The sequence below is a fragment of the Trifolium pratense genome, linkage group LG2 (genome assembly GCF_020283565.1).
Source record: "Trifolium pratense cultivar HEN17-A07 linkage group LG2, ARS_RC_1.1, whole genome shotgun sequence".
In the NCBI taxonomy this organism is placed as follows: Eukaryota; Viridiplantae; Streptophyta; class Magnoliopsida; order Fabales; family Fabaceae; genus Trifolium; species Trifolium pratense.
The window spans coordinates 47,493,072-47,506,623 of record NC_060060.1 but is presented as its reverse complement, the minus strand read 5'-3'; the positions used below and the strand labels follow the sequence as shown (position 1 = coordinate 47,506,623).

The following is a 13,552-nucleotide window of genomic DNA, read 5'->3' as shown; positions in this document are numbered from 1 at the left end:
AAATCGAATAATTTTTAATTTTAGGTAAAAAAAGTTACATTTTAAAATACTAAAATTGAGTTAAAATTTGATCGGACAACTCTAATTAGACGACCACTGCATATGAAATGACAATGAGACTGAATCTGTTTCCTTAATAAAGGGAGCAACTCTTGTGTGATAACAAAAATTTCGGTATAAAATTTGAACACTCAAAAATTAAAAAAATTAAATAATGTATCAAAACAATCTAAATATGATAATTTCACGAGATAAGTTTTCTCACCCTTTCTTCTTATACTATTTATTTACGAGATAATTTCACTTATAAAGGTGGTCCACTGTATTGCTTAACAAATTTATCGAATCAGGAGCCTCATTTACTTCATCAAAGTTCATTCACAATCAAGATAATATGGACTGATCACTGAAGATAACAAGGAGCCAACTCTATTTACTGCTCATCAGACCATATATCTAACAGAAGTATCTAGCCTCATCTGCTTATAAGGCAAGTTTGCCTAGTAAAAAGTTGAAAGATAATTATGTGTATATAAGCTAAATTTAAAAAGAATCAATTATATAGGCTCAATGATCAAATTAGAATTAAATATCATACATAAGTAAAATTAAAGAGTTTAAGTCCATAAGTAGCAGCAATTGTTAGAAGAACATATGCAAAATCAACTACACTGACAACATTCAATAATTGAAGGAATCTTAAAAAGTCAAAAGTTCTATATCAGATTAAGGTAACTATGAGGAAGAAGGATTTAGTCATACAAATGAAGTTGTTAGATGAAGATAAGACGACTCAACGCTGAACATGTCTTTTAATCCGATTTGTTGATTATGAGTCATCTGATCTCTATCCAACGACTCGACGCATGAATGTATGACTACATTTGTTAGTCACATCTACCAAAAAGTGTATTGAGAAAACTTTCATTTTGTTCTGAGAATCCAATTTCATCGTCTAGAAGGCGATTTAGTGCAGAATCATAAGAATCGAGAAATTCATAATAGCCTGACTCTGAACCTGTTATGCCATCTTCAAGTTTTGGTTTATAGTCACTACCTTGTTCTTCTTGTGACTTGTTTACCAAGGCACTGCTATCATTGTTTGAACATGACTCCAATTTTGAGGATGATGATGCCTCTGAGACAGTGCTTTGACACATTATCTCTTTTCCTTTGATCATTCTAAATGACTTTCCAACCTCAGAATTCCAAAGTTGAAGAAAGTAATCAGAATGTGTTTCACTTGTTGGCAACTTCGCCTCAGCTTCGATTTTGTCACTTTCCCATTGCATCATGTGCTGTTTCGAAGGAGATTCGGGCTTGACAACAATATGATCAGAACTGAGATAGTGGTGCTGTTGTGTCGCTAGTGAATTTCCCGACTGAGTGACGCGCTTCTTCAGTTGTGTGTTCCAGTAGTTCTTTATTTCATTGTCTGTTCGTCCTGGAATTTGGGATGCTATAGCAGCCCACCTATAAATTAAATGTAGGATTTAGTTCATATACAATGTCAGTGTAAAAATATTTTACAGTGTCAATCAATTATAATCATATCACTAAAAACGTTTAACCTTAATCTTAATTAAATTCATACATGAATGGTTGGAAATTTTGAAATTGTAAAACTTTTTACACCGACAGTATATCAAAATTAAACTCTGAATGTAATTGCCGTTACAATGTCAAGGTTTATAGTCTCTTGCAACCACATTGTAATAGTAATTGCGGTTCATCAGAGAATCCGACCACAATTTTCTATAATATTAAGGTTCACAGCAGAACTGCAACTACCATTGTATAAGCAAGAAAATAAGCATAAGGAGCAATGTGTTACCTGTTGCCAAGCATGGTATGAAAATGAATAATTCTGTTTTCTTCATCGGTAGTAAATGGTCCACGCTTAATGTCAGGGCGAAGATAATTTATCCACCGAAGCCGGCAACTTTTTCCACATCGAAGGAGACCTGTTAAGTTCTGAACATTAGAGTTTTACTAATAGAATAGATATGTAAAATTGTAGTATGTAATCAATAGAGACTATTTTAGAGAACACTTTCAAGTGTTTTACAGTACATTCTTAATTCATTATAGAGAACTGAATACAAGGAGAAATACAGTTGGTTTGATCCATCAAATATTAATAGAAACTACTCTCAGATGTTTTCTGTAATTTTCACACATTTAGAAACTATAGTGACACCGTCTCAGCCATCTAGAGGCCAAAACGACTACTTGGTCTTTTTTTTTTTTTTTCTTCTGAAGAATCGGTATCTAGCCCAAAGACTGATTAATCCGAGGAAACCAATCTCACCGTCCACTAGCGGACAGTCCATTTAAGGTCAGAGCTTTGCTTTGTATGGACTTGCCCATTATAGGAAGTGGCACTAGGAAGATTCGAACCTGAGACCTTGAAAAGAGCACACTCCAACGTTTCAACTAACCTGTGGGTTTACTCTTTGGTCTTAAGAAAATCACATTGTGATTGGAGTTTCTTCAAGATCTAGAGTCTTCAACTAATATCTAAAAACATTGTGACCTAGATAAGGGCAGCAACAAAATTTGTATCTTTAATTTGTCACTCACTCATAAATACCAGGTTCGATTTCCCCTAGTGTCAATTTCGGTGGGCTAAGTCCATACAGAGCAAAAAAAACTCTGGCTTTAAATAGGGCTCCCGCAAGTGGGCGGTGGAATTGGTCCCTTTGGATTAGTCGGTCCTAGGCCGGATACCAAGTTTTCAAAGAAAAAAACTCATAAATACCAACACAAAAAAAGTTTTTAAAAAAATTGAAATTACATGTACTTAGACCACCAACCAATGAATGTAAATCATAGAAGAAATATGAAATTCAAATACACCCTCTTCTAAGCCTTTCTACCATAACCTCTATTTCCACCTAGCTTCAAGACTTTCAAAGCTAAGAAGCAAAACAAAAGCAAAGAAGAAAAGGAACAAAATAAAACAAGAACATGGAATGAACAAAGCATACTAGGAAACATGCACCTGCTAGTTTTGGAAGTGTTCTCCAACTTCCATGTCCATTTTTGTTAATATACTCAACTAATATTTCATCTTCTTCAGGTGTCCAAGCTCCTCTCTTCACTTCATGTTTATCACAACATGGTGTTTTTCCCATTTTAATTTTCACCATTTCATTACCAGAATAATACTATTAAAAATTCCATTATATAATAACAATCTTTACACTTGCAAATCAACCATCATCATAGGTAAGAAAAAGTGTAGCAGAAGAAAAGCAAGTGGTGGTTGAAAATTTGAAACAGAAAGCAATAAATGCATATGTATAGGACAAATGAGTAGCATTGGCTTTGGCCTTTTACAGGATCAGGTAGCATTTAATTCAATTTATTGCATTACATTAAATGGAATACAAAATATGAAAAATATACTCCATAAAGAGTGCCTATTTATAATGCTTGTGTTATACAAATACGAGTGAATTTGTTGGATATTTCCGATTCTTCAGGGTACATGTTAAAAAATTTAGGGTAAAAGATCATTTACCCTATAAAATAAGCGAATTTTTGTGTATCTCTCTATTCAGATTTTTTTCTTTCTGTTTAGCCCCGCAAAAATAGATTCACTCATTTACCCTCTAGGTGTACGGCAAGACATGTGACTGTGCAAATCTGATAGTGTGACTTGTACACGTGAAAAAAATCATTTATATTTATTTTTAAAATTCCACGTCATCAATTAAAAAAATTTAAAAACAAAACTTGATTTTTTTTATCGTACAAACTTTACTCCCAAAAGTTTATTAAACATTTATAAAACTTTATTTATTTTTTAAATCTTAAACATTTATAAATCTTTATTAAATCTTATTTATATTAAATCTTTATTTTTTTTAAAAACAAAACTTTATTTTTTGTCATAAAACTTTATATAAAAAAACATAATCAGAAGTAGAAGTTTAATCGTGTTTGTCTCTTCTACCAAATCGTTTGCCCTAGAAATAGAAACAAGCAGAAGACGAACGATTCCGGCGAAGAAGAAGACGATTCCGGCCAAAGAATAAGACGACGATGAATTCGATCACGACACTATATTCATATGAAATTATGCAGCAAAGTATGCAATAATTTTGGGTCTGCACAGTAAGCAAAATTATGCAGCAAGATTATTATGAATTTTTAAGAACCAAAAATTATCAATTTTATGAATATTATAAATTTTTAAGAAGCAAAATTATCAATTTTATGAATTTTTAATTAAAAAAGGTTTAATTATTTTTTTTAAAATAAATTAATAGATGACGTGGAATTTTAAAAATAAATTTAAATGAATTTTTTTTCACGTATATAAGCCACGCCAGCATATTTGTACAATCAAATGTCCTACTGTACACCTGGGGGGGGGGTAAATGAGGGAATCTATTTTTTGCAGGGGGTTAAACAGAAAAAAAATCTGAGCAAGGGTTAAACTAAAATTAGCTTATTTTGCAGGGGTAAATGATCATTTACCCAAAAAAATTTAAAAGTATAAATTGTGCATTAAAAATAGTTTTTGTACTTCTAAGAAATTTATTCCATATTTTTTTTAGACAAAATTATTATATATAATTTTTTAACATGTATATGTTATCATTTTTCATATTAGATTCATTCAACATTTGGTCAAATTTTTTATTTTAAATTCAATATTCAATATTCAAATTCAATATTCAATGTATAAGTATATGTTAGGAATCTCAAATTCAATATTCAATTTTGGTCCCCGTGAATTTAGCTCGGTTAGAAGGGACATCACACTATATGTGCAAGAGCCCGAATTCGAACCCGGAACACTTCATTTATTCACCTTTAATGTGGATTTTCTAGCCACTAGACTACTTGACAAAAAAAAAAAACTCAATTTAGTATTTAAGTCTTGAAACTTTCACACCTATTTGAATTTTTGAGTTGAACTCTTCTCCTGTCCTAAGTCGTATAACAATTGGTACTTTCATTGAAATTTGTTCCACGAAAAAGGCTCTTTAAGCTAGATTAAGGTACTCCACTGTGTTGGGAAGTCCTGAGAAGTTCAGAAGAAACATTGAGTCAAATGAAAGAGAAGCGAAGAAAGTGACAGAATATTTAAAATGTATATTGAAGGAGAGGTGCATGAAGTTCTGTAGTCAGAATAGATCTGACAGTCCGATCATAATCAAACATTTTAGATTGAAAGAAAATTTAATCGAACTTATTGGGTCACAAGGGGTCCATGGATCATCTCAATAACTACATATAAGTGAGCTGGACACCACATCTTAACCCAAAACCTTAGGGTATTATTAGGTTTATGAGTTCTCTCACTTATAAGGTATTCAACATCTACTATTCCATTTCCGATGTAATTGCATAACTATATGATTGTTTTATAAGATCTGTCTGCACGACTGCGTGGTGGAAGCCAAAGATATTACCAAAAACGAGGGGATAGCTTGACTTACATGCATTCAAGTATGAAGTCATTTAATTTTTGTCTGAAAATCCTTTGGATTAAATGTCATATACACACTACTGTATATGGTATCCGTATATTTATGTGTGCACTGTTTCACACACGACCAGAGTTGGCATTTTCCCTGTGGTTCTGCTTCATCACCTTCATTTGCTACTTTTCGAATGGATATTCATATGAACCAATGGATAAAAGAGGCACTTATTGGATAGATTGGGTTGGTCCGGCGGTGGTATTGGTTTGGGACTTGAGACGAGTGTACTCTTTTTTAAGGTCTCATGTTCGATCCTCTCTAATATCAATTTGGGTGGACTAATTTAGCTTCTTAAAAAAAATGTTGGTCATTTTTGAGAGATTAATTGAAGAGAATTGGGATACCAATTAACGGATCAATGCATCAAATTAATGTATTAGTTATAACTTGAATTATATCTTGAACTTGCATTTTATGAATCATGCATAGTTTGAAAATATTGAAGTCTTTGATTGTTTACAAACTTTGAAGTTTGAATACTGAGCAATGCACAAATTAATGTTAAACCTTGTTTCAAGAATTTTGTAGGATTTTTCTTTAAGGACAAAAATAGTTCTAAGTTGGAAAGAGATGATATTTAAAACGAGTGATTTTAATTTGCCTAGTATATTTAGGCACTTAGGCACTTATTAAACCTGTTTGGCAAAAAAAAACTATTTCCTTCGTCCCAAATTATAAGGGAAAAAACAAAAATCACACATATTAAGAAAAAGTAAAACATGATAACTTGAAATATGTTTTTATGGGTTTTCCTTGGAATAAGTTGCATGGGAAGATGTAAAAACAATTTTTATTGGTTGTTGTTTATTGAGAAAATGGGTGAAAGAGAAAATTAAATGCAATTTGCATTTAATTTTATGAGATTAAGGACAAAAAAAGTTCTTGAAAATGATTTTTCCCTTATAATTTGGGACAAAAAAAATGAGGTTTTTTCCCTTATAATTTGGGACGGAGTGAGTACTTTCTCCGGACACAATTATAAGCAAAAATCACATTTTAGGTTCATTAAAAAGGTAATGTATCTGGTCAATAATATAAACTGTATACATTACTTTTTCAATGAACCTAAAAAGTGATTTTTTCTAATAATTGTGTCCGGAGGGAGTATCAATTTAAACACATAGAATTTAATTGACACCACATCTTTACTCAAAATACAAACACATTAAATTTTTGGGTCGCCTCACTTATATGTTGGTCAACTTCAATCTTTCATCTAATATGAGATTTTAACTCACACTATATATCCCAATATCTCTTACAAGTGTGAGACTCTTCATGTTTGTGATCAAAGACCAATAATCTCTCCCACTCTCCTATCAAGTCAAATCAGGCTCTGATACTAACGCTGAAACATGAGGGCGAGCCTCACTCATAACAATCACACAAGTGAGTTTGTACACCACATTTTCATCCAAAATCATAAAAGAGTTAGGTGTATGATGTTGAGTTTCAAGTGTGAGTGATTAAGTCTCACATCGACTATGAATGAGAAATATTTGATTTATAAGAAAGGTGACACATGAACCTAATGCCTTAAGGTTTGTGGTGGAGATATGACTTCTCCCTCTCTTATGTTCCTGGAGCATTGAGTCATTGTTTCTTCCGAGCTCCCTTGGGTTCCTCAAACAAGTGGTATCAAATCGTCGTGGCTCGGCATGGTGGGGGAGCGGGAGTGAATGTGGGATCTCACACATCGGGGGAGATTATTGAGTTTTAAGTGTGAGTGGTTAAATTCCATATTGATTATGAATGGAAAAAATGTTGAATTTATAAGAAATGTGATCCATGAACTTAGAATTGTCAAATGGATCGGTCCATTCTGGTCCAGCCTGATGGGTCAGACTAAATAAATGGGCCAAATTGGCCAGACCCAATTATTATTAGGTTATGCATTAGTGAGTCCGGCCCAGCCCATGTGGGCTAATGGACCAGGCCGACCCATTTCATTTTTTTTGTCATGTTTATTCTATTTTGTGTCACTTTGATGTATTAGTTCCTCCTAATTATCAATTTTATAGATATGTGATTTGATGCAAGTGTAAATAATTTTTACATCAATACTAAATATCAATTAACCTCTAGTTTGACTCCTATAAAAAAAATTGAATCAAATTAATAAAATAGAAACTTAATTTTTTTTTTAAAAGTTTTAGGTAAATATACCATTTTTCATTAAGCTTACAAATTTAAATATATATTTTTTATAATAATTTATTAATTAGATGATAATTTATCATGTTTTAATTGATATTATTTTTACAAAAATTTGTTTATAATGGACCGACCCTGCCCGATGTTTATTTAGGCTACATTGGCTTAGGCCAAAAAGGCCTGATTATATTTGGGCTATGTTTTTTAGGCCCGACCTATCCAATACCGTGCGCTAATGGGCTGGCCCCTCAGCCCGTCTCATTTTTTACAGCTCTACATGAAGTAGTGTCTTAAAGTTTAGGTGGAGATGTAGCATCTTCCTTTTTTGTAGTCTTGAAACATTGACTCATTGCTACTTACTTATGAACTATGGTGTTTTCCAGAACTTCACAACATATAAATCCTCTTATTTATGGGTTGCTCAACAAACATTTTATTCAATATGAAACTTTAACTCACCCTTAACATATCACAACGTGCAATTTTTTTTTTACACTTGTACTTTACAAGAGTACTAACTAATGTGAAGCATGACTGTATAATATTATAGCAATCCTTTTCAATTTTAATTGGTTACATAGATGAGGCTTGATCATTACAAATAATAGTTTTCAAGCCATACTTGTTTAACATTTACAGAGGAGGTAAAACATTGAAAACCATATATATGATATTATTGAACTTCTTAATTTAATTTGAAACAAATTTACATGAGCATGCATAAACAAGTCTGAAAGAATAACAGTAACAACTAGATACACTTATAGGATATCCTACTGAATTTATTTGAGTTGGATACAGGTGTTATTAAACAATTTTAAGAATAATTTTATACTACTTTCTTTTTCTGTATGTATAACTACTAACTAGACGGGTTCTACGGTGGGCCACTTTGATAGATAGTCAACAATAGACCATATTCCTTAAAAGTAGAAACTCAAGATCTTTCTTGTCCTTACGACGAATGAGACTATTACCTTGTAAATGTTGGTTGAACATAAAAATATAGAAAAAGGAATATAAGTTGAGTTTCGAGAAAAATATATTCATCTTCTTTTTTTTTGTTTGAGTGGATCCGATCAAGTCACTGTCTCAACTGTGAAGACAAGAAAGACAAATTTCTATCTTCAAAAAGCACGTATGCTCAATCATGTAATTCCAAATGATTCCGAAAAATCCGTCCGACAAATTAATCCACCTTGTAAACTTCTTCCTCATACTACATATCTTCCATCATTGTTCATATAATGAACCAATTCATTTTCATCCACTTGATTTGATATTTGAAGCTGTGAATAGTAAACCTCATTCTCTAAATTTTGAATTAAACTATCATGATACTCTTCACCAAATTGTCCTTCTTGCATTTGCATAACATTTTCTTGAAAAATAGAATTTTGATCAAATCCATTTCCCAAGACCATTGAATCATCTGAATTTAAAGATTTTCCACCATTTACATGATCCAATGAAAGCCACTCAGCAAATAAAAGTTTTGGTAATGAGCTTTGACAAACTTCATTGACAGTGTTATAATTCTGAGAAATAGATTGATCAGAGTGTGTTGCTGCAGTTGTTGATTTATCAATGTTTTCTAATAACATATAGTTAGGATCTTGAATTGCACATTTTTTTGTAGAGAGTAAAGAGTCCATTGTATCTGAACTTGAGCTAGCATATTGAATTTGATTATGAGATTCAATTATTTCCTTAGCATTGACCACTTTCTTTTTCAAGTATGAATGCCAATAATTTTTTATCTCATTGTCTGTCCTTCCCGGTAATTGTTGTGCTATTTGAGACCACCTATAAAGTTAAACAATTTAGATCAGTCTATAATTATCTAGAAGTATATTAATATTTAGTTAAAATGTATTTATGAATTCTTTAAGTTTTGTGTTTGTAACAGTTAGATCTTTTAGGTTTTTTAGGTAACAGATAGGTCTTTGAGTTTTTTAAATAAAACTTACTTAGGTCATTTATATTTCTAATTTGTTGCACTGTTAGTCTTTCAGTTAACCTTTGTCACCTTATTACACCGTAGCGTTAACACTAACTTCCACCATAGTGGGTATTTAGATGTAAAAGACACATATGAGATTAGCTGAATGGGTAATAGATGCAACAAGTTTTTGAGACCACTTTATTTGTTACCTAAAAAATTTAAATGATTTAAGTGTTACAAACGGAAACTTTTGATTAAAGAAAAGTGTATAATGTATTTAGAAGTGTGTATTAATTACAAAGTTCATAGAAACATATTTAGAACAAATTGAATTCTCTATAATTAGGTTTATCGTACAGTCGACAATAGATCATTAAATTATGAGAATATAAATTCTCTTTGTTCATTTAGGGTGCGTTTGATCTGCTAAAAAATAAGGGACTGAACAGGACAACTACTGCTGTACTGTGTTTGATTTTAAAGGAGCCAAGGGACAGGACAAAACTTGAAATTCTTGTCCCCCACAGAACCACGGGAAAACTTTTTGTCCTCAACACAAGTTGTCTAAAATACCAAAATAACCTTTTGTCCACCAAACATCGTACAACACAAAGTTTGTTCAATACCTTAAACGTTTGTCTTGTGCTGTTCTGTCCTGTACTGTCCTGTCCAGTATTTATATTTTGCAGATCAAACGAACCCTTAAAGTTCAACGGTGGACTGATTTATATCCCACTACATGTCCTTATAAATAATCTCTTGTATTAGAGTTTTTTTTTACACAAAAAAGTGTATTAGAGACTTTTTTTTTCTAGTAGCGTAGTCGTTAGAAAATTCACCTTATAGATGAATAAGTGAAGTGTCCGGAGTTCGAACTCTGACTCTACATAATATATGTTATGTCCCTATCAACTGAGTTATGCTTACATGAACGTATTAGAGACATTTCCTTTAATAAAGTTGTTGTCAACATTTTCCATTAGGAAAAAGCAAATAATAGAATGCAAAATGGGTTGCCGGCAAATTGCCATCCAATAGTGATTATTGTATAAGAGTTGAAAAATAATAAAAATAAAGATGTCAAATTAAAAAAAAAAATGTATCCCAAAATATAACACATTTTCTAATTTTCTAATTATATCCTTAACAAATTAATTGTTAATTATTAGTATTGACTTTCTATTTAAAATGTGGGAATATACCTATGAGTATTGACTTTAAAAGACAGATGTAGATATATGTTTCCTTCGTTTTTTTATTATGGTAAATCCTTTGATATTTCCTTCGATATTATATATAAATAAAAATTATGACTTATTTATATATAATCTAAATTTAAATCAATATTTTTTTAACTTTATTTATATTGAAGAAGAGTATTCGGGCATAGGATATATTACCATCATATTTCGTGTACTCATTTAAAATAAAGATAAATTTATATTACTTTAAGGTGTAAGCTCAAATTAGGTGACCAGTCTTGAAAAATAAGTAAATTAGTTGAATTAAGAGTAATTAAATAAGAGTATACATAGAATAATTTTAAATTTATAGGAGTATTAAATGAAAATAACTATTATAAACCAAAAAAAATAAAATGAAAATAACTATTTATAATGTGTTTTCTTAGTCTGTTTGATTTTTTCAATATGTTTCTTATAAAAAGGACTGAAGTGAGTAATAATTTCATGCTTCTGAATAAACAACACTATTGAGGTGTAAAATATTTAATTCATATTGTTAATTAATAATTAATTGCATATAATGCAAAAGTCCAAAACAAACAACAGTTAGTTGCATTTGTTTTAATTTAAGAAATGAAGAAATAGTACACTATATAAGTCTTTTCTATGCACATTATGCTAAAATAAATGGAAATGCTAAGTCATGCTTTGACTCCTATCAATTTTTCTTTTTATTAATTTTTAAATAGAATCAAATTGCTTCTAACATTAAAGTCGGTAGGAAATCGCTGGCATCCAACTACATTATTTAATCTAAAACCATGGAAACAATTAAATAAAACAAAACTATTCAGAGTTATCGCATCATCGTTTGAATTAGCTTATTTTTGAGCTTATGCAATATAAATTAAGTTTTATGCTATTTTATAAGTTCACACTAGTATAAATTGTATTTTTATAAGCTATTTTATCATAAACTATCTTGACAAACTTATAATAATACATAAAAATTGTATAAGCTGTTTGCATAAGCTCAAAAATAAGTTAATCCAAACGGGACCTAATTATTAGTTATATATTTCTCCGATTGCATTTATAAGTAAAATATATTTTTTGGATTTATTAAATAATTTATATATTTAATAATAGATTATTGCTTATAAATGCGACCAGAGCAAATATTGCTCCCTCAATTATCGTCTTAGATTCTTTTACATATGCCAAAATAATCAATAAATTATGTTATTTTTATCGTAATATTTATCTTTTTTTATGTAATAAATAAAAAAGAATGAAGTGAGCAACTAACAACTCCTTGGATTTAGTTTAAATTATACAATCATAATTTAATTAATTATTAAAATTATTATCATCTTGAGTGATAATTACAAAATCACTTCCTTTTAACTTCAAAATGTTCTAAGGAGCTAAAATTGACAGAATTGATCCCCGGATCAAATTAAATGATCAAGTGAATTAGATACTGATGATAAAAAAAAAAAAAAAATCTTGGTAAAATTGCGAGCATTAACATTTTTAAGTGGAAGATGTTCATGCTTACTTGTTGCCTAACATGTGGTGAAGTGTCATGATTGTATCTTCCTCATGTTTGCTAAGCATACCTCTCTTTAATCCTGGTCTAAGATAGTTAATCCATCTTAATCTGCAACTCTTTCCATTCCTTTGCAAGCCTGGATATTCAATTTTACTTAGTCAGCACCTCAGTAAAAAATAAAATAAATACAAAGCCACATTTATTTTCCATGTATAAGGGGAAACTCACACACATGCATGCATGAATGTTTGGTTCTGCGGTGAATAAAATTGATTTTGAGTGAATATATTAATTATTATGTAAAATTCACTTTTGTAAAAATAAAATTGAGGATAAGTAATTTATGTTTAAATAAATATATTATAGATCAATTGACTATACTTAAAGATTATAGATTGAAGAAAAAAAAAAGAAGAAAGAAACACACCTGCCTTAATGGGAACAGAACTCCAGCAGCTATGACCATACTTAAGGATATAATTTCTGAGCTTATTATCTTCTTCAGGGGACCATAATCCCTTTCTGTATTTTGGTTTTGCTTTTTCTGCCACCTGGATTCCCATTTTGGTTTATTCTAAGTAAAACTAAGTTTAAATAAGATTAATTCTAAGCTTGGATTCCTAAAAGTAGGTTTGAACTATAGAGATATCAAAACATACTTAGAGAAAGGAGGTAGAATATTTGGCTTGTAAACAGTGCAAAGAGCTTATTGATATATATAATGGAATAAAATGCTAATGATTAGTCTATAGTCTATGTCTATGTGCATAACTTATTCCAAAAATGAGTTGAAACAAAAATAAATAAATAAATAATATAAAAATTTTGAGAAAAAAAAAACTATTACTGTATTAATTAAAATGGTATTGATAACCATTTTACATCTGTTTTTTCAGAAGAATTTAAACTATATATACCATAAATTATTATCACGGAGCTGACATCTTATTTATATTAAACTAAACATGTGATTGTTCTTCTTTATGATGATAATTTAAAAATAATAATTTACGACATGTTCCTTGGTTGAAATCATGTTCAACCTAGCTGGAAGGCTACCAACTTTGAAATTGTTGGATTATTTTGTATAAAAGTCACATAATCATTGTTTGTCTTTCTTTTTGTTTTGGCACTTATAATTTATAATAATCATAATGATTACCGCACATTAGAAAACCTTCAAACAATTTTGTAAATATAGCTCAGTTAATAT

The 13,552-nt window shown here is 30.4% G+C and overlaps 2 protein-coding genes across 2 annotated transcripts; both read right to left on the bottom strand.

Annotated features, from left to right (window-relative positions):
- Window positions 1-564: 564 nt before the first annotated feature.
- LOC123911104 (transcription factor MYB17-like) lies at window positions 565-3,178 on the bottom strand. Its single transcript, XM_045962451.1, has 3 exons — window positions 3,005-3,178; window positions 1,835-1,964; window positions 565-1,473 (listed from the first exon to the last, which is right to left on the bottom strand). Exons 1-3 carry the CDS (start codon window positions 3,150-3,152, stop codon window positions 888-890), a joined length of 864 nt encoding a protein of 287 aa, XP_045818407.1. The 5' UTR covers window positions 3,153-3,178; the 3' UTR covers window positions 565-887.
- Window positions 3,179-8,248: 5,070 nt separating this feature from the next.
- LOC123911105 (transcription factor LAF1-like) lies at window positions 8,249-13,103 on the bottom strand. Its single transcript, XM_045962452.1, has 3 exons — window positions 12,767-13,103; window positions 12,346-12,475; window positions 8,249-9,461 (listed from the first exon to the last, which is right to left on the bottom strand). Exons 1-3 carry the CDS (start codon window positions 12,900-12,902, stop codon window positions 8,870-8,872), a joined length of 858 nt encoding a protein of 285 aa, XP_045818408.1. The 5' UTR covers window positions 12,903-13,103; the 3' UTR covers window positions 8,249-8,869.
- Window positions 13,104-13,552: the final 449 nt, after the last annotated feature.